The sequence below is a fragment of the Pipistrellus kuhlii genome, unplaced genomic scaffold (assembly GCF_014108245.1).
Source record: "Pipistrellus kuhlii isolate mPipKuh1 unplaced genomic scaffold, mPipKuh1.p scaffold_m20_p_17, whole genome shotgun sequence".
In the NCBI taxonomy this organism is placed as follows: domain Eukaryota; kingdom Metazoa; phylum Chordata; class Mammalia; order Chiroptera; family Vespertilionidae; genus Pipistrellus; species Pipistrellus kuhlii.
This window is the reverse complement of record NW_023425482.1, coordinates 16,271,276-16,291,925: the sequence shown is the minus strand read 5'-3', so window position 1 is coordinate 16,291,925 and position 20,650 is coordinate 16,271,276. Positions and strand designations below refer to the sequence as shown.

Here is a 20,650-nt window from a genome sequence, read left to right as displayed (position 1 = left end):
GTTAATAGAGCCTGTCCGGCTTGGCTCAGTGGTTGAGTGTCAACCTATGAACCAGATTATGGTTCGATTCCCAGTCAGGGCACATGCCCAGGTTTCTGGCTCGATCTCCAGCGTAGGGTGTGCAGGAGGCAGCCAATCAATGGTTCTCTCACCATTGATGTTTCTCTAGCCCCCTCCCTTCCTTTCTGAAATCAATAAAAAAAAAATTTTTTTAAGAGTTAATGGAGATGGACTGTGGTGATGGTTGAACAACATTCTGAATGTATTTAACACCACTGAACTGTACTTTTAAAAATGGTTAAGCCAAAACCGGTTTGGCTCAGTGGATAAAGCATCGGACTGCGGACTGAAGGGTCCCAGGTTCGATTCCGGTCAAGAGCATGTATGTACCTTGGCTGTGGGCACATCCCCAGTGGGGGGTGTGCAAGAGGCAGCTGATCGATGATTCTCTATCATTGATGTATCTAACTCTCTATCCCTCTCTCTTCCTCTCTGTAAAAAAATCAAAATATATTAAAAAAAAAATTTTTTTTTAATGGTTAAGATGGTAAATTTCATATTTTACCACAATGAAATACTACTGGAAAAATTGGGTCTGGGTATGGGAAAGTTTAAAATAGGAAAGGGAGAGCTGATAGAACAAGTCCTTAAAAAGCCACAGGAGAGCCGAGACTGATTTGGCTCAATGGATAGAGCGTCGGCTTGGGGACTGAAGGGTCCCGGGTTCGATTCCTGTCAAGGGCATGTACCTTAGTTGTGGGCATATCCCCAGTAGGGGGTGTGCAAGAGGCAGCTGATCCATGACTCTCTCTCATTGATGTTTCTAACTCTCTATCTCCCTTCCTCTCTGTAAAAAATCAATAAAATATATTTTAAAAAAAAAAGCCACAGGAGAGAATTTAGTGCACTGATAAAACAATGTAGACAATAAGGATACCTCCTATTGTAATAGGAGGAGAGGGAAGCAGTGTGCTTGGAGATAAGTCTGGTGGTGGAAGGTTGAGGGTGTCTCCTTGTGTTGGCTGTTTACATGGATTAGGGAGATGATTTGCTGAAACCTGAGGGAGATAATGGGATGGGATGTTTGAGAGTTAACCAGAAAGGACTAATGATCCATAAGTTAGAGGCAGCTGCAGCTTTTCCTTAAGTTGTCCCCTCCAGCCCTAGTCAATCTGGGTCAGTGATAGAGCATCGGCCTGCAGACTGAAGGATCCCAGGTTCGATTCCGGCCAAGGGCACATGCCCAGGTTGCAGGCTTGATCCCCAGTGGGGGTTGTGCAGGAGGCAGCCTATCAATGATTCCCTCTCATCATTGATGTTTCTGTCTCTCTCTCTGCCTCTCCCTCTCTGAAATCAATAAAATAAACATTTATTTTTAAAAAGTCCCCTCCATTGATGTTAAGTATGAAGTCAGAGAAATAGAACAATATTTATTTTTGTCCCTGGAGTATTGACCTACTTGTTTTAGAAATTAACAAACAAAACAATACTGAAGCACTGGGACCTGTTTTGTTGTTAAACTTGAACTCAAATGGCATTGGTTTATTAGGATGCTTTCCATGCAAATTAAGAAGTTGTTGGGGGGGGGGGTGAGAAATTGTTGGTATCTGAGAGGAATGCAAACTAGATAACTATATACCTAGTACTCATGGCCATGCAACCTGACCAGGGGCTAACTCATGTTCTTTCAAGTCTTCTGTGTGGAGACATTTGCTTTCAGGAATATAACAAAAGACTTTGGTTTTCCTTCAATTGGACCTGAGCATATAAATGAGAATATAACAGAAAAGTTGTAAAGACTCAAAAATGTGAACTAGTACTTCCCAGAGAGTTCTATCTAAACTTCTATCTAAACAACCCCCCTCCTCCCATTTCCTAGGAAATGGCTGTAGTCCTGGGCAATAAGGCTAACCAACCACCTCTGCTTATTAGATATTGATAAAGTAGAAGCGATAAGTATCTCATTTGAGCAGCTGACATACCAGCTACCACTGTCAGGCTTCAGTTAATATTCTTTCCTCCACCTACTTCTATACCCCATTTTACTTAAAAATTTTTTAAATATTTTTTATTGATTTCAGAGAGGGAGAGAGATACATCAGTGATGAGAATCATTGATCAACTGCCCCCTGCATGCCCCATACTGGGGATTGAGCTTCCAACCTGGGCATGTGCCCTGACCAGGAATCAAACAAACCATTATCTTCTTGTTCATAGGTGGACATTCAACCACTGAGCCATGCCTGCTGGGCCATTTTACTTGTAGAATTATCTGTATTTAAAATTACTTAGAAGAATCTACTTGCTCTGCTGAGTACTAACACCAGAACAATTTCTAAGCCAAGGCAGAAGCATCTAACAACAGCGGCTAGAGGAAGAGACATAAGGTAGGAGTGTAACATCTTCCAAGCAGATCCCCACCTGGCCTCACACTTTCCACTAGGTGTTTGAAGCTAGTCTGGGGAAAGCCTGTCCCAAATCCAGGACTAGGGCACTGGAGCCTTCTACCGTCAGCCCCTCAGTCTCCTCACCTCCATTGTATCATTTTTAGAAATTGCTGTAATCTGAGTCAACAGAATAAGGAACTTTTATTCTCACTCAGAAAAGCAAAGTCAGGTAAAACTGTAGGGATTCCTAAGAACCTGATATCTATGTCCCAGACCAGGAGAAACCTAAAGGAAGTCTCTGAAATCTGCAATAGCCTGGGAGGTGTTGGTGAAGGAGAGGGGCCAGTCCCTCTTGCAAAGATGACAGGCCTGACATCATGCAGGCTGTGGAGGAGACTCAACACTGATCCAATCTTTTCTTCCCTTTGGGTTTCTCCCCAGAATTATTTTATATAGTGTATCTAATTATTGAGTTACAAATCATCTTTGGAATAAAAATAGTAGATAGGTATGTAAGTCTGCCATTCTTCCTCTGTAATATCCCTCCAGTTCATTTTTTTCTGCATTCTCCATGCAACCAGTGACATCCTGGTACTTGCTGTGTGATGGGACTGATGGAATAGTTTCTCAGAAGCCAACCTTTCAGCTCCAGTATATCTTGTACACCTCTGCTAGACCAATTCCTCCCCCCCCCCCCAAAAAAAAAACAAATTATTTCATCACCTCCTGTGTTTAAAGAATCTATGATAATTTACTAGTAAACCTAAATCCTGTTCAATCAAATCTCCATTTTCTACCTATTGAGACTTTTCTCTGCCCACATGGCTAGGCTGCTTACCTTATTACCCTTTCTGTATACTATGTTTATCCTGATGAAGTTACTTTAGTCTTCATAGGACCAGTCTATCTAAGGCACTCTTCTTGTCTCTTGAAATCTTTTTTTCCTCATAAGCAAACTCCACTCCTTCATGAATCTTCCTAACCTCGGATATCCTTACTTTTTAAAAATATATATATATTTTTATTGATTTCAGAGAGGAAGGGAGAGGAAAAGATAGAAATGCCAATGAGAGAGAATCACTGATTGGCTGCCTCCTGCAAGTCACACACCAGAGATCAAGCCAGTAACCATGGCATGTGTCTCGACCAGGAACCGTGACCTTCTGGTTCACAGGTCAATGCTCAACCACTGAGCTACACCAGCCAGAAGGAAATCCTTACTTTCTGAATACCAAGGCACTTTGAATGAAATGGCCTTCAAGTTAAATAATAAACGAGATGGGGCTCTGGCCTGTATGACTCAGTGAACAGAGTGTCAGTCTGGGCACCAAAAGGTCTAGTGTTCTAGTTCTATTCCTGGTCAAGGGCACATACCTGGTTCAATCCCAGGTCCTGGTTGGGGTGCATCAGGAAGCAGCCAGTCATGTCCCTCTCACATGGATGTGTCATTCTTTTCTCTTCCTCTCCCTTCCCCACTTCTATTCTAAAAAAATCAATGGAAAAAATATAATCGGGTGAGGACTGACCAAAACAAGAGATGGGAACAACAAAGGGAGAAGACCTCTTTCTGAACTAGAAAAATAGAATGTAAGAACTTTGTAGTTGCTAGCATCTACTTTCTTTCTGATTAGCCAGCGTCCTCTGGTTTGCCAGCAGGAAAAAAGGGAATGTGAACAGACCTCTGGCAGCTGGGTAGGGCCAGCCCTTGGCCTATGGAGCCATCCCAGCCACTCAGTTGGAGCAATGTTAACTTTGAAATGAAACAGTAATATAAGGTGATGACTAGCTTATGGAATAATAGGCGAGTCTTCACTTATGTATGATTATAAGTGAAGACTCACCTATTAGCAACCAAAACATGCTGTTTTCTCCTGATAGTCATTAATGATATCTTAGTAACATGAATATATCACAATTAAGTTCAGTTAATATTAGTAAAGAATACATCAATAATTGATTAGTTTTTATGCATATAGCCAATGAATGACACTCGAAAAAAAAGCCAATAAAATCAAGTGTTTATAGATAATGAATATATCTAGAATCTGCCATTGGATCAAAAAATCTCCTTTTCCCAAGTGAATTTTTGTTCTAGGGCACAGTTTATCATTCTATATCTAGGAACAGTAAAAGAAATTCTGGGGACTGAAGTTCACCAATTACTCAATATATTTTTACGTCACTGATGTATCAAAACTGGACAAGGTCACAGAGGCAGCTTTGGTCTACTGAGCCATGGGAGCCAAGCACTGGACGCAGTGAATATGGCCTATGAAGGGATATGTACTGCGATGACATTGGGGTGACATTCCAGATCTATCTATAACAGTGAGTCTGACCTTTTTACAACACACACTTCCTTGGGAGTCTCTCCCTGGAAAATGCATTTAAACTCAATACTGCATATACTTCAGACTCCACAAAACCCATCCAGGGAATTCTTAGGGGTCCAAGCCCCCGGATTAGGAACTATTTATCTAGATGTCTACCATATACCCACTTATTCCTACTATTGAAGAGTCTGAAACATCCCTTCCCATTTTGCTGCCCAGATTTAGGGCTCCTTAGTAGATGGGTTATATGTGCTGTGAGGTGGTGGTGGTGCAGCCTCATGAGGAATCTATAGTCCTTTATTTATTGTCTTTGTTTTTAGTTATTTCAGGGTTGGTCCATAGGACTTTGGGTGAGAGGATTAAATTTCTTCTATTACATGACTCCCAGCGTAGGTCTGATTAGGCCAGAAACAGAGAGAAGACTATATAGCCAAGTGCCCAGTGGAGGAGTGTAGCAGGATTGGCAGTGTGTCAGTCTCTCTGCAGTATCTGTTATGTCAGATGAAGGTAACCACCTGGAAGCTGGTAGTGGCTCTTCCCTTTCCCAAGAGACAGAGCTAGCCCTAAAACATAGAAACACCTACAAGGAAGGTCTGGGATTTGAGTAGTTCTCATCACAGAAAACCCCTCTTCCAAGCCTGGTCCTAGGTAAAGTGGCCATTCTGGATCAGACTCAGAGCAGAAGAGGATCCCTTTTGGTTGGACTTCTATTACTCTTGCAGCTCAGTTTCATCTCATCTTTGCTCTTGTCACTTCATGGGTACCAACAGCCTTGGTCAGATATGAAGAAATATTCAATACTATTATTTGCGTTGACTACTCTGTACAAAGATGCCAAGTACAGATGGACTAAAGGTCTTGGCAGTTACTTTTATCTTGCTCAGATGATGGTTGTAATCCACCTAGTCCCTTAGTTGCACATAGATGTCCATTATCTTTTCACAGTCAAGATACCAAATACCTGAACTCATTCCTCAGCTATTACAACACTTGTCTTTGGGGATCTGAAGACAAAGCAAGACTTTGTGATTACTGCGGGTCACTTCTGGAGCTGCCCTGAATCTGGCTATTTGTGACTTCAAACCACAATTTCCACTGAGGATACAAATCTCACATCACCTATTTACTCAAGACCAGTAAGGGGTCAAGTTGATGTTAAGGATATAAAAAAAGATGCTGCAAATGCCTGTGAAACCAGGTTTTCTGGCAAGCTAGAGCCACCACTAATTCTTCTTGATGATTTCATGGGACTTGCTCAAGCACAAGCAAGGGACATTTCAGTAATTAGATGTGCACTGCACACAGATAGCACGTGCTGAAAAAAACAGGTCGTGCCCTACAATACAAACCTGCACCGACCAAAAATCCCAGGCTGGCATTTTGGCCCATGCTTCCCATTTTGGTTCATGCTTAGCCAATCCCCTCCTGCTGTGGGCTTCAGTACAGAGTAGGCTGACAACACTCAGTTGAGCTATCCCACCCCAAATCCAAAGCAGCAGCTCACAGCTCTCCTCTGCTGCCTCATATCTTACTCCAAACATGATGGGTGGCTTACACACCTATCCTTCTGGGGCTTCTCTCTATGTTCCCTCTTCTCCTCTATTCTGTCACTTCCACTAGAGCTGGTGTGGACCTGAGCCTCCTACCCAGACAACAGGCAGAGGCTGTCAAATAGATTCTGAGCAAGTGATCATTTCGCACAGCATCTAGATTAGTGTAACCATGGGGAAAACACTGGTAAAAAAAAAAAAAAAAAAAAAAAAAAAAAAGACAAAATTTCCAAAAGGTAAATTTCTGTGTATTCACGCCTAATCTTCCAAAAGTTGTGTAAATAATTTTATCTACCTTCCCCCATCATTTGCACAATTTTTATCAAGTCCAAACGTAATTTAAAATGAGGTAGGTAGTTTCTCTCTAATCGTGCCTTCATCTTTGTGGCGACTGTTGAGGCCTGTACTTGAAAGCACTAGTCTCCCTCTTAGGGGGAGCCACGGGTGGGCAGCAGGGCCTGGTGGAGCTTCTCAGTTGGCTATTTTCTCAATCTCATCCAAATCATCAGTGTCCAATCTTTCTATTTTCTTATCTGAGAATAAAAAAAAAATTCAAAGAGAGATCAACATGGGGTTATATGAAGACATACACCTAGGGAAAGTACAGCCCAGCAGGGAGAGAAAACACACAGGTCTCTGCCCTAGCTAGGAACAAGCCCTGCGTCTGCCCACAACCACCCTCCAGCTAACCCCAAAGGCTTCTGGTGCCTGAGACACAGACACTGACAACAACAGTCCGAGTCCAAGGCCGTCAGCCTGGCCAAGGGGAACTGACATCCAGTCCTAACACTGAACTCCCCAGGTGAGCTCTTTAAGGACGTCCCGATTGTAGGGGAGGAGGGGATTATGCAAAGGGACAAAGCCTCTCTAGGGGCCACAGGATACCTACCCTTCCACCCACCCCCGGACTTGCCCCTATAAGGAAAGGCAGGACACGCCCAGGACTCACTAAAATGCTCCTGGATTCTGTTGAGGATGTTCATGCTGTGCTTGCTGTCCACCATGTTCACTGCCAGGCCCCTCTTGCCAAAGCGGCCAGTGCGCCCGATCCGGTGCAGGTAAGTCTCATTGTCTGGGTTCCCATCCTTGTCCACAGGAAGGTCAAAGTTGATGACAACAGACACCTGTTCAACGTCAATACCTGCATGAAGGAGAGATGGGGAAGAGTAAGACTGGGAGACGGGCCACGTACACAACTCTGGGGAGAGGGAGTCAGGCTGGGCCAGCTCAGGGATTCAGGGACCAGGAGCACGGAGCAGAACCCAGAGGAAAACCACAGGGCTTGGCAGGTGCTAAAGAAATTAAGAAGTCAGTAGGAGAGCCTCCGCTGGACACTAGTGTCAGGAGATGCAGCTGAAACCTCATGGCTGCCCCAAGAAGAGCAGGCTCCACTGTAAACCAGTCAGAAGCCTGTGCATTTCCTCCCACAAGTCAGGACTTGGTTTCCGTGCAAGTTCCTATCTGCTGAGGGAAGCCAGTCTCTCCTAGAAAACAATGTCACCACCAACCGCACGTGACCACTCCCAAACCACTGAGTTCATATATGAGGATTTCTCTTGCTACCCCGAGGCTGGCAGATCAGGACAAGTTCTCTGCTCACCACGGGCACACACGTTGGTGGTCACCAGAACCTTCTCTTTGCCTTCTCGGAAGCGCTCAATCACCGCAGCCCTCTGCTCCACCATCATCTCACCACTTAGCAGAGCCACCTGGTGGCCTTCTTTTGAGAGCTCTGCTGCCAGCCAACTGGCTGTTTTGCGGGTCTGGAGTGAAAAGAATTGTTTTAAATGAAGATACCTGCAAAAAAAAAAATGAAAACACCTGCAGAAAAGTGGCTTTTTGCCATTTATATACATGAAGACCTGAGGCATTCAGCCAGCAGGTTAGACTTAAAATTTTTCAAACAGAATCTAGCCATATATTTTTGGGATGAATTAAATGAACCTGGTCCTCCTCAGCACCAAGGTGGAACTGGCTGAGAAGGAGGGGGCTGGACAACATCTTCCCATGGAACTCCTCCCCAGGCTGGCCTGCTGCTGCTGCTCCTGCTGCTACTCACATGGCAGAAGATCATGGCCTGAGCAATGGTGATGGCCCCGTAGAGGTTACACAAGGCCTGGAACTTCTCGTCTCTGTTATTGCACAGGACATAATACTGTTTGATGGTGTCCAATGTCTCCTCCTCACGCTTCAGTTTGATAATGTTTGGGTCTGGGACCACTTTCTGGGCAAAGTTCCATACAGAGTCTTCAAAGGTGGCAGAGAAGAGCAGCATCTGGCAGTTCCTGGGCAGCATCCTGCAAGGGAAGGCCCAGGTGTTTGGCATGAGCCCGAGTTTTTCACTGGCATGAGCAGCAGCACAGCCTCCCAGGCACGGATGGTCAAATATGTCCCCTGGAAGGTGGCAGAGGTGGAGGAGCACTGTGGGGAAGAGGCAGGACCAGACATGGGGCAGGGTGATATTAGATCCCCTAGGTCTTTTTCCTCAACCCAGGTGGGATTATGGTCAGTGCTGACATAACCCATCAAACACATACTTCTGAAGCTTCTAAAGCAGAGACCTCAGCAGGAGAGAGAAGAGGAGTTGGATATAACAGGTGGAGACATGAAGAAGAAGGTTTTTATTTGTAGATCAGGAGACTGAGAAGTTCCTCCCAGATCCAGTATACTACCTTTGGATGCGGATGCTCTGATCTTGGTGGCCCTGAGTAGCTATCATCACATCAGCCTCATCCAGAACAAACACCTTGATCTTCTTGGGGTCAATGAACTTGAGCTTGGAGCACCAGTCTAAGACAGTCCCAGGGGTGCCAATGACAATGTGCTCACTGATCTTCTGACCTCTTTCCACTGTGGAGACAAGATGTTTTACCTAGGTATGTCCTTGGCAAAACCATCTCTCCTTTCTGAGAAATTCTAAAGCTTTGATGTATTTTAGTACAATTTTTTGATGTTTGCATTAGTATTTTAAGGAAAGGTTAGAATATCACTACAATATCTCATGGACACACACACAGAAAAGACAATAATGCTGAAAAGATATACTAAGGATATAAACAATGACAAGATAAAAAAACTTTTTGGTATTCTTTCCCATTTTATATTTCAAAAATCTCTTATCTTTTTAAATTTTTATTAATCCTCATGGGAGAATATTTTTTCCATTGATTTTTAGAGAGAGTGGAAGGGAGAGAAAGGATGAGAGAGAGAGAGAGAGAGAGAGAGAGAGAGAGAGAGAGAGAGAGAGAGAGAGAGATATGTCAGAGAGACAACTTAACTAATTGCCTCTTGCACATTTCCCAACTGGGGTTGGGGATTGAACCTGCAACCAGGTAAATGCCCTTGATTGGGAATTGAACCCTTAAACCTTTGGTGCATAGGCCAATGCTCTAACCATTGAGACACTGGTCAAGGCAAGGACCTGCTATTTTATTTCTTCTCTGTCAGCAAGGTTCTCCCTAGATGAGGATTGCATTTCCTCATAACAGACATTTTCAAAGTTTTCCTCACTCTAGAGTACTCAGCTCCTTAACTCTTCCAGCATTTATATCAAACAATTTAGGTGCTTTTACACGCCTCATGCCCAGATCAATAATTAGGGTCCATTATGAAAGATTGTCTTTTCAAACACAATCTACCTCACTTAAAATGATTCCAGATTAGGCCTGGCAGACCATGACATATTCTTGGTCCTGCACAGTTTGAAATTGAGAATTTGGTTCTTCATTTTCAATCAGATGGTACCTCTTGATTCAAATTTTAGCACTTATTTGTACTCTTTACCAGACATAAACAATTTCCCTCTACTCATGGCCAAAATTTTGCCCAAATGTGAATGTTGAATCAATTCAAAGCTAACAAATGCTGCCTCTTTTAAATTTCAGTTAAGAAAAAATTACTGCCCCTCACAAAAAAATTATCCAAAATCCTCTGTCATTCTAACTCAAATCCAAACTGACATTTTAAATAACTTTTCACTAAGTTTTATTATGTTACTTTTTAGAACTGATTGCACAAAAGGATGTTGTACACAGAGTATATTTCTGCGAGTCATAAAGTAACAAGTTTGTGTTAAAGACCCATAGGACTCAACCGAACTTCTATGAAAATTTAAATTACTTAAATATTGTCAGTTTGTTATAAAACAAAGGCAGAAAATATGTATAAAGAATAAAAATAAACTACCAGAGTTAACTGCCATGAACATTCTAGAACATTTTTGTTCTTCTAATGACATCAAAAAGAAGTTAGGTAATTAAATCCAGAACTTGGAATATTTTATAAGCAAAAAGGTGTGTTCAAAAAGTCAAATGTAATGTGAAGGGACTATTCTAGATTAAAAGAAATATAAGGAGATACAATAACCAATGCAATGTGGACACACTCGCTCGATCTTGTTTGAAAACGAGAGCCATAAGGAAACAATTTTAGGACAATTGAAGTAAAATGAAAAATGACTAGGTATTAGTCATTAGAGAATATGTTAATATTCTTGTTGTGATAAGGGTATTGTGGATATGCTGAAGAATGTCCTAATCGTGAAATGCATATTAAAGTATCTACACTAATAAAAGAGAAACATGCAAATTGACCATACCTCTGCTACGCCCACAAGCCATGTCCACCACCCAATCAGGAGCAAGTATGCAAATTAACCCAACCAAGATGGCTGCGGCCAGAGAGAGAGCAGGAGACTTGGGTTGCCCCCAGCGATGGAGGAAGCCAAACTTCCTGCCCTGCCCTAGCTGGCCCTGGCCTCCGCTCAAGGCTACAAAGTTTCAATTATAGAAGATAAATAAATCCCAGATATCAGAGCCTCTGCTTGGGTAGCCGGGAGGGGTGTGTGTGTGTGAGCAGCCTGCAAACCACCACAGGCCTCTCGCCCAGGCTGCCCCATGCCCCAAGGGAACCCCCACCCTGATCTGGGACACCTTTCAGGACAAGCCAGCCGGCCCCCAGTCATGCACCAGGCATCTATCCTATCTAATAAAAGTAATATGTATATTGACCATCACTCCAATACACAAGATCAAGATGCTGCCCCCATGTGGTCGAAGATGGCTGCCCCTATGTGGACACAAGATGGCCACCACAAGATGGCCAGCAGGGTTAGGGCAGGTCAGTTGGGAAGGACCAGGCCTGCAAGGGAGGGCAGTTGGGGGAAACAGGCCTGCAGGGGAGGGCAGTTAGGGACAATCAGGCTGGCAGGGGAGTGGTTAGGGGGTGATCAGGAAGGCAGGCAGGCGAACAGTTGTGAGCCAGTAGTCCTGGATTGGAGAGGGTACAGGCTAGGCTGAGGGACACACCTCTCCCCTGCCCTGTAAGAATTTCATGTACTGGGCCTCTAGTTAGGAATAAAAAGCCACAAAGTGCAATTTGCTTTCAAATGATTCACCAGAAATATTTATACACACACAAATATGGCAAAACATTAAGTTTTCAAATCTAGGTGCAGGGCACACATGTTCATTGTATTATTTTAACTGTAAAATTAAAAAAATTACTAGCTTAATGAATTAGGATTACATATTCATACTCACATTTATTGCCTCGAACAGCATAAGCTAGCTTCAGCTCTGGGTAAAATTTGCCCATCTGCTCAATCACTTTTCCTGTTTGAAGGGCAAGTTCATACGTTGGGGAGAGGCACAGACACTGGTAGAAAGAGTGCAGAATGAGAAGTCAAGACAATAGCTTTTTTGCAATAGGGAATTACACCAGGATTTAGTTATTCTTCCAGCTAAGGCTGAAGGAAAGGATATATAAAGTATACACCATTTGATTCTTTAAGCTTCAAAGTCACAAGGTAGAATTCTTAGGGGCCAGAATTCTGGCTGGGTAGACACTTGGAAACAGCTACTGGCCAGTAGAGTACCAAAACCTACAAGTGAAATTCAAATTGGAGATTAGCTTCCTTTTCACTTTCTCAGAAAGTTCTCAACTCTCTAATGGATGAATAATTGTAGATGAAGGAGGTTTTTCCTGCGAGTAAAGGAGCCAAGCCTATCAGCAGTATCCTGGAATTGGCAAACCATGGAAGAGAGTAGGATTTTTGTTACTAGATCAACTATGTTGGTTGTACCCAACTTAAGGAGCTCTAGTTTATGTAAAAGGTAATATAAGATATGGCTTTTAACCCATCAAATAGCATTTCCCTTCTAGCTATGCATTAGCAGAAAACCCAAGTTCACTAAGTCCTTACCTGGGGGTATCTGTTTGCAGGTTCTACATGGCTGAGCATGGCCAACACAAAGGCAGCTGTTTTACCAGTACCAGACTGAGACTGGGCAATTAAGTTCTGTGGGCTGCACAAGAAAATGAACTGTTTAGTAAGCTTAAATCTCAAGTACCCTTTCAGTTAGTAAAAATGAATAATGTCTCAAGTTAAAGAAAAGACATCCATCTTGAAGTAATGTTACTATTATGATGCAGAACAAAGGAACTTTGAGAAAATAAAGACCTAAAATATCTATTTTTAGACAAACGCTTACTAGACAAACCTCAATCCCACCTCGAATCTACTGAAATCAGAATTGGCATTTTAATAAATTCCTGAGACTCATAGGCTATGAAAATGTGAGAAACACTGCTCCATTCTGGTCTGCTAGAACATGTTGTTTTTTGTTTTTTTTAAATATATTTTATTGATTTTACACAGAGAGGAATTGAGAGGGATAGAGAGCTAGAAACGTTGATGAGAGAGAGACATCGACCAGCTGCCTCTTGCACACCCCCCACTGGGGATGTGTCCGCAACCAAGGTACATGCCTTTGACTGGAATCGAACCTGGGACCTTTCAGTCCGCAGGCTGATGCTCTATCCACTGAGCCAAACCAATTTCGGCGAACATTTTTTTTTACAGTATATTTGACACAATAAACTTTATACTACTATATCCATATAATAAAATCATGGTGTATATCAGGGGTGAGGAACCTTTTTTTGCCAACGGCCATTTGGATACTTATAACATCTTTTGTATAACATAAAATTATCACCTTAAAAATTAGCCTGCTATATTTGGTTAAACGTTTAATTAACACACCCCTAATGGCATGGCAGGGCCAGACCAAATGATCTCATAGGCCTCATACTGACATTTCCCACCCTTGGGCTGTATATGAATGATATAAATGTATATTTCCCAACAGATGATCACATAAATAAAAATTTTAAAGCATATAAAATTTTATATCTATTTAAAAATATTTATACATATGTAAATGTCTGACCTGGCCAGTGTGACTCAGTTGATTAGAGCATTGTCACATGCACCAAAGGCGTGTGTGTTCAATTCCCAGTCAGGGCACAAACTCAGGTTGCAGGTTCGATTCCTGGTTGGTTTGAATATGGGAGGCAACCAATCGGTGTTTCTCACATCAATGTTTTTCCTCCTCTCTCAAAAAAAAGTCCAGTCGTCTCTACTCAAAATATTAATAGTATGTGAAGGAGGGAGATTACAAATGATTTTTTCTTATTTTTTTATTGTTTTCTAACTTGTAAAATGAGCATATATTAATAGTGGAGTTGTTAAAAAAAAATAGTGGAGTTGTTTTAAATAAAAGTTTTAAATGGAAACTTAAAAGCAGGATAGGGTTATGTCAGGACACATACGGCTCAGCAAGCATCAAAGGCAATGCATTTTCTTGTATCTTGGATGGACGGTTGAAGCCCATGGCATAAACTCCCTGGAGAAGTTGTGGTTTCCTAGAAAAACAAGGATGCAAGTCAGTCTTGTTGGTTGAGGAAAGAAGCCAAATTTATGGGGAATTTTTTTCTCTTTTTTTACTGGTGTTACCCACAGCTTAGAACTAACAAACTTGAACTGTGCTGAACTGAGTCCAATGTGTTAAGTACAGATAACATTTTTATAGATTACCTGGAAATTTTACTAAATAGCTCAAAGCAGCTACTTTTTAAAAATTAAATTTGTTTAGCTAAAATTTTTCTACTATGATGAAAAATATAACAGGTCCAGTATAGCTGTCTAAACACAAAGAGGTGAGTGAGAAAGCAAACAAAACAATACTTACAACCGAAGCTCCTCAAAGGACTTCACTGAGTAGAGGGGGGAGTTTGGATCTCGTTGCAGGACTTCCACTTGGTTTGTGTTATCAACAAGGTTGTTTCTGATAAGTTTATTGAGTAAAGACTGGGCAGCTCTGTCCTCTGTCAGGAAAAAGAGCAAATAATTTTAAAAGTCCATGAAATCTACCATGAGCTTATCTGAATTTAATTGCCATTGGTATTTTAAGCAGTAATATGTGTTTTTAAAAAAATTATTTATTGTTGAAAGTATTACATATGTCCCTTTATTTCCCCAATTGACCCCCTCCAGCACTCCCCCACATCCCTCTTAGGCAATAATATTTGTTCTGGGACTCACCCCCCACACACACTTTAAAAAAAAAGAGTACTTTATTTTGATTTTAGAAAGAGAGGAAGGGAGAGGAAACCTGAAACCCAGGCATGTGTCCTGACCTGGAATTAAACTGGCAACCTTTTGATGCGTGGGATGAAGCCCAACCAACTGAGCCACACCGGCCAGGACTGTACTGGGACATCTAGTTCAAGGCATATCACAGTTTTTACTTATAAACATGATTAATTTGTTTTATTAAAGAGAAAGATTGCCGAAGGCGGTTTGGCTCAGTGGTAGAGCGTCGGTCTGCGGACTGAAAGGTCCCAGGTTCGATTCTGGTCAAGGGCATGTACATTGGTTGCGGGCACATCCCCGATAGGGGGTGTGCAAGAGGCAGCTGGTCGATGTTTCTCTCTCATCGATGTTTTAGCTATCTCTTTCCTTTCCTCTCTGTAAAATATCAATAAAATATATTTAAAAAAAAAAAAAAGAGAAAGATTATGATACTCATAGCATCAATTTGGGCCTCATATTCTTCTTCAGAACTCTATTCCTAACAACTGTCCTTCCCTGAGATTATTCCTATCTAGATCCAAATATTTCTCCCCAATTTATGCTTAATATAAACTTTAAACTAGAGGCCCAGCCGGAACCCATTTGGCTCAGTGATAAGAGCGTTGGTCTGCCGACTGAAGAGTCCCAGGTTCGGTTCCGGTCAAGGGCATGTACATTGGTTGTGGGCACACCCCCGATATGGGGTGTGCAAGAGGCAGCTGGTCGATGTTTCCCCCTCTACGTTTCCAGCTCTCTATCTCTCTCCCTTCCTTTCTGTAAAAAAATCAATAAAATATATATTTTTTTAAAAAACAAAAACAAAAACTAGAGGCCCAATGCACAAAATTGGTACAAGGGCCTTGGCCCTGGCCCCTGCCCACTGCGGCTTTGTCCGGAGGAAGCACATCTGGAAGGACAACCAGTCTAATTAACATATTATGATTTTATTATTACAGATGATTAACTTAATAAATATAATCACAACAATGAAAAAAACAAAATTAAAATCTATATCTTGACAACATATAAGCTGCTTGCATATTGCTAAATGTATTAAAATGTCATTAAGTTTAATTTTATTAGACAATGGCGATGGAACTTAAATGTGTTGTTTTTTTCCCCCCCAAAGGCAGTAAAATTTATTTTCTAATGCCTTGTAAAATAATAATCATTCAGGGAATATTTCCTGCTGCTGCTGAAGTTAATCAGTTTTCAAAGTAAAATTTCTGTAAAGTGTTAACAATTAGAATTCCTTCACCAACGTCTATATTAACCCTGTGATTCCCATTACAGTAAAGCCAAGTTGGGTGAACAAATGAAGCCTCTTAACAATCCATTCTCTTAGGCTGTAGAATCTTAGTATGTAGCTCTCAGGCTGTGTTACCTTTCTCTTCTTCGTCTGCCTTCTCTGCATTGGCATTGGTCTTGACAACAGCACCTTTATCAGACATAAAGTGGCATTCAAAATCACATCCCACACCCAAAGCTGAGATAATTCAAATTCTACCAGACACTAGAAATGTAAAGGCCTGAAGAGCAAAAAAAAACAATGAGGAAACCAAGCCACAGATAAAAACATTTTATTGTTGCTATACATACAAATAAAGGTATGAAACACTGTAGCTTACATTTTAATCCTTTGTTCCTCTCACCAGACTTCAAAAACTAATGTTAATTTCCCCCCTAGCATCAATATTTATGAAATGATTACAGAATTCATTGATCAGAAATCATCTTGATGCTCAACACCTATGCAAATCAAATTTCATCAATATATGAATACAATGCTATTAAGTCTATATATATGAATTGTTGATTAATAGAATTGTTAATAGAAATTTATACTCAAACACAGTTGTAGTTTTGTGAAAATACACACAAAACAGATTGTAAGTGAATCCTGTAAGGTAAATGCCACAATTTCTTCCTTATAATATTAAGCACATCAACAAAAATTTAATGGAAATCTTAGATTTTGGGTACATGATTTCAGAATAATTATAATAGATTAACTCTCAGATTGCTCATATTTTGTCTAGTTCTCAAATTGAGGATTATTTTAAAAAATAACAAATAACCTTTGGCAGTAGTCTCATGGTAATAAATTTAATAATGTATAAGCCAATTAGGCATCCTCATGATTATATTAAACACAATGTAAACAAAATTCAGTTTATTGATTTCCAAATCTAAATACTGCTAGTATCTGCCAGACAGTTATGTCAAAACAAAAATGCTAGAATAAATCACATTTGTTTTCCAACTAGCTTTTAGTTACTCACCATTGGCATCTGGTTTGATTTTCTCTTCCTTAAGATGCAAGTTGCTCAACTAAATGAAGAATATAGGAGAGGATGGAAAGTGTCAGGAAGATCAAGTATAAGATTTTAAATCAACAGAGCTTCCCCAGTGTAGCTTGGGAAACATGAGCCACTCTCAAGACCTATTCATTAGGTTGTTCTGCTGGGCTCCTTTTGTAATCCCCAATTATAATGCCTACATTTCTAATTACAATCTCTAGAGAAAATGATCATTTATAAGTTTGCTTAATTTTTTTTTCAAAGACCTCTTAGTGGAATATCAGTTGAGTTGTCATGTTCTCATATTCCATACAGAGGAAATTTAGAGAGATTTTGGAAAATACATCTGTAAGTAGGAATCAGTTATGTTACAGGATATGTGTGAGCCACAGGACCATAGCATATGATGTGCAGCCTCAATCACATTGAGGTCGCCTTGTGCTGGATGTCTGATATTTTAAACTTGGAACAGCTTGGAGGCTTATTGCATGCTGTGTACTCAAAATACACCGCAGGCTGAAGTAGAAATAGATAGGAAGGAATAGAGCAAAAAGACATTTCGAAGAAAGAATTATCGGGACTTTGATCAGACACTGCAAATTAGGGATATCCTGGCAGGATTCCCCCCCTCCCCCCCATTAGAATGAAAATACCCTTTAGTTGCCAATCATTCTTCAATAAAGCTGAAAAACAAAATACCTTAAAGCAGGAGGCATTTTTAATTGATTTTTGGATATAGCACAAAGCAGGCGCTATAATCTTAAAATATTAAGTGGTGTCAAAGACAATCTAGTGCAGGTAAAAGTATGAAAATCATAATAAAGGGTATTTCTTAAAGGGTTCTTTATATCTTGAGGTTCATTTCTGTCTTTCCTCTAAGTGTCAGAAGGGGGAAAGAGGGAGGATTGAAAAAGTTGTTTGTTTTAATGGGTGGTTAGTTACAATAGAAATGGAGGAACTTGTACTAATGGAAACTAAAAGGAGGGTTTCTGGTGTCTGTCTGCTTTGGTGTAGGGGGGAAGAGGAAACACACTAGAGAGCCTGGCAAGAAAGAAAATTGGCAAAAAAAAAAAAATTTCATCATAAAGCAGTAAAAATCTTCATAAATTCTGAAGAATAGAGAACACACTAATAGTTAATGAAATGAAGCAGTCAGCACAGTACATAATATATAAATAGTGTAGGTATTCAGTTATTTTAGTCTTCACTAAAGTATTCCTCCTTCACATCCTGTCAATGAACTTAGTGTAAGTCCAGCATATTCAGGGCTGTTAAAGAAGAGACAGACTAACTGACTTTTGGCAATATTTAAAGAGTAAGGTTAACAATATTCACACCTAGGGTCATAAAGAGCTACTTAAAATAAATGTAAGGGCTGAAGTCTAAATAAGTTAATGAGGTATAAAAGAATTAGAAATATCCATTACTGCAAAGCATTTAAATATTCAGTGACAAGAGGGCAAACTACTATTTTGTTTATAGATTTTTTTCAAATCAAAATTAAGAGTAAGTAGTTAAAATAGCTAAAATACATTGTGTAGGGTGAGAAAAATAAAGTACAATGTATTGGGAAAGTTGGTAGCAACAATGTAAATGAAACAAATAGATATATTAATATAAATGTATCAGTATTCTGGAGAGGTTCCAGCAGAATCTAAAAACATAGCCCTCATTTGACTACAAGGATCTCAAAGCCCATAAGGCAAAAACAGCAGCACAAGTTTCTATTATACACTGCAGTGAGTTAACTGAACACTGAAACTTATGTTGAGAGCAGTTAATCCACCACCCGGCTCCCTGTACCTTGGTTGCACGCTCCTCCCTGCCTGGGCCCAGAAAGCAACCAATTGGTGTGTTTCTTTCACATCAATGATTCTCTGTGTCTTTCCCTCTCTCTTGTACTATCCCTAAAAATTAATGGAAAATTATCCTCAGGTGAGGATAAATAAATGATTAAAAAATAAGAAAGATAATAGGATAAAATCCCACAATGCTCTAAAAATAGAGTCCCAAGATTCAATTTTGTAAAATTCCAGGTTGTACTGTGGTAAGGTTAAGTAAAATGGCTAGTATATATCTGCTGAAATTTATAGGAGCAAATCATATTATATCTGAATGTTCATTGTCACAAGGGTGTATTATGTGTTTCTGTTCTGTCTTAAAGATAATTCTATGCCCTAGCTGGTTTGGCTCAGTGGATAGAGCATTGGCCTACAGACTGAAGGGTCCCGGGTTCAATTCCAGTCAAGACTTGTGGGTTTGACCCCCAGGAGTGGGCATGCAGGAGGCAGCTGGTCAATGATTCTCTCTCATCATTGATGTTTCTCTCTGCCTCTCTCCCCTTTCTCCGTACTTCTCTGAAATCAATAAAAATATATTTAAAAAAGCTAATTCTAACAATGCAAACTCAAGAAAATAAGAAAATGACAAAGCTACCAACTCCTAACAAACTTTTTTAGGCATATTAATAGATTAAGACAATGACAATATAATCTGACCTAAAAAGTTAGTAAAACATTCGAACTATTTGAAATATATATTTATGTTTGCAATGACTAATAGATTTTCCCTATGTATTGGAATATATATTGAGTCGTTAATGAAAGAACCATTATAAAGCCAGCAAAAGGAAGCACAGTAAAATATTTAAAACATTCTTTATTTCAGCTTTTATTACTTTTGTGTATGCTTTATAGTGTACATAATATATTTAGCAAAACAGTACAGTAATGCAATATCTAAATATGTATATATTGAGAATACAAGTCCAAAAGTTTCTGACAGAGCCATGTAATATAAAACAAGCTTATACAGCTTATTTACTCAATTAACAGTGCCAGCTAGGCATGAGAAACTCTGACATGAATAAGCTAAGGGCTACAGTAGAGGAAGGGGATGCCATGATGAGAATGGGACTGTTAAATGGAACCAGGCATACTGAGTGCTGAGACCTCCACCTTCTCCTCCCACTCCACTGACACTGGTCAGACCTCTAACCTCCAGGCAGGAAACCTGAGGATTCTCTCTGCAAAATCTAGCCAGTCAGGAGGAACAGTCTGAGGACACTAAGTGGTCCAGCCACTTTGGAAAACAGTGTGGCACTTACTAATTTAAAAAATTGGTGGTGGGCCTAGCTGCTTTGGCTCAATGGACAGAGCATACAGCCTGTGGACTGAAAGGTCCCAGGTTTGATTCCTGTCAGGACACATGCCTGGCTTGCAGGCTCGATCCCCAGTGAGAGGCAATGCAGGAGGCTGGCCTATCTCTCTATCATTGATGTTTATCTCTCTCCCTCTCCTTCCTCTCTAAAACCAATAAAATATATTTTTTAAAAGTTGGTGGTGGTAACCATTGTTTAAAATTATTTGACTCTGAATTATGTGCATATACTTATCAGCTATAAAAAATAAGACAAATTCCTTATTCTCGAGTTCAGAGAAAAAGTAAAAGAAGTAGGTTCAAAGCAATATGAGAATTTAGAGTGTCTAGGTGATAGAAATAATTCTACATAGTAACATTTAACTCATTCTTGCTTCCTGGTGTCGGTTCCCAGAACAAAGATGAAAGCAGATCAGGAGAGGATTTACTGGACTGCCAGGCCTACTGAGTGGCTCACTCACACTAGCAAGCTGAGGAAGCACACAGATATGACTAACCCCTGGAC

At 40.5% G+C, this 20,650-nt stretch overlaps 2 protein-coding genes across 5 annotated transcripts in view; both read right to left on the bottom strand.

Annotated features, from left to right (window-relative positions):
- Nucleotides 1-20,650, bottom strand: part of DDX19B (DEAD-box helicase 19B) — a 57,064-nt gene that overhangs the window by 15,144 nt on the left and 21,270 nt on the right. Inside the window, exons 1-2 of one of the 3 annotated variants that reach the window (XM_036441045.1) lie at nucleotides 16,969-17,017; nucleotides 16,071-16,124 (exon numbers count right to left, since the gene is read on the bottom strand). The exons of 1 other annotated variant lie outside the window; for it this stretch is intronic. The gene's annotated coding sequence lies outside the window, so the exon portion shown is untranslated. Of the gene's footprint in view, nucleotides 1-14,303; nucleotides 14,396-16,070; nucleotides 16,125-16,968; nucleotides 17,018-20,650 lie in introns of those variants that run through there. One more of the 3 variants, XM_036441043.2, reaches the window with a different exon arrangement.
- On the bottom strand, nucleotides 6,497-14,433 carry LOC123651005 (ATP-dependent RNA helicase DDX19B-like). Of its 2 annotated transcripts, XM_036441048.2 has the most exons (9): nucleotides 14,304-14,433; nucleotides 13,885-13,977; nucleotides 12,473-12,575; nucleotides 11,811-11,925; nucleotides 8,943-9,120; nucleotides 8,330-8,567; nucleotides 7,871-8,033; nucleotides 7,220-7,411; nucleotides 6,497-6,803 (listed from the first exon to the last, which is right to left on the bottom strand). In XM_036441048.2, the coding sequence occupies exons 2-9, from the start codon at nucleotides 13,944-13,946 to the stop codon at nucleotides 6,742-6,744; spliced, it is 1,113 nt and encodes a 370-aa protein (XP_036296941.1). In that variant the 5' UTR covers nucleotides 13,947-13,977; nucleotides 14,304-14,433; the 3' UTR covers nucleotides 6,497-6,741. The 2 variants fall into 2 exon arrangements, with proteins under 2 accessions (XP_036296941.1, XP_036296942.1); XM_036441049.2 differs by lacking the exons at nucleotides 12,473-12,575; nucleotides 14,304-14,433.

Excerpts from the sequence above, each read along its gene's own strand:
- LOC123651005 (XM_036441048.2), bottom strand. The coding sequence starts at position 13,946 with ATGGGCTTCAACCGTCCATCCAAGATACAAGAAAATGCATTGCCTTTG. Across the intron at positions 11,926-12,472 it reads CTGCAAACAGATACCCCCAG|TGTCTGTGCCTCTCCCCAAC; the intron begins GTAAGGACTTAG and ends TCTTTCTACCAG. Across the intron at positions 7,412-7,870 it reads CACCAACGTGTGTGCCCGTG|GTATTGACGTTGAACAGGTG; the intron begins GTGAGCAGAGAA and ends TCCTTCATGCAG.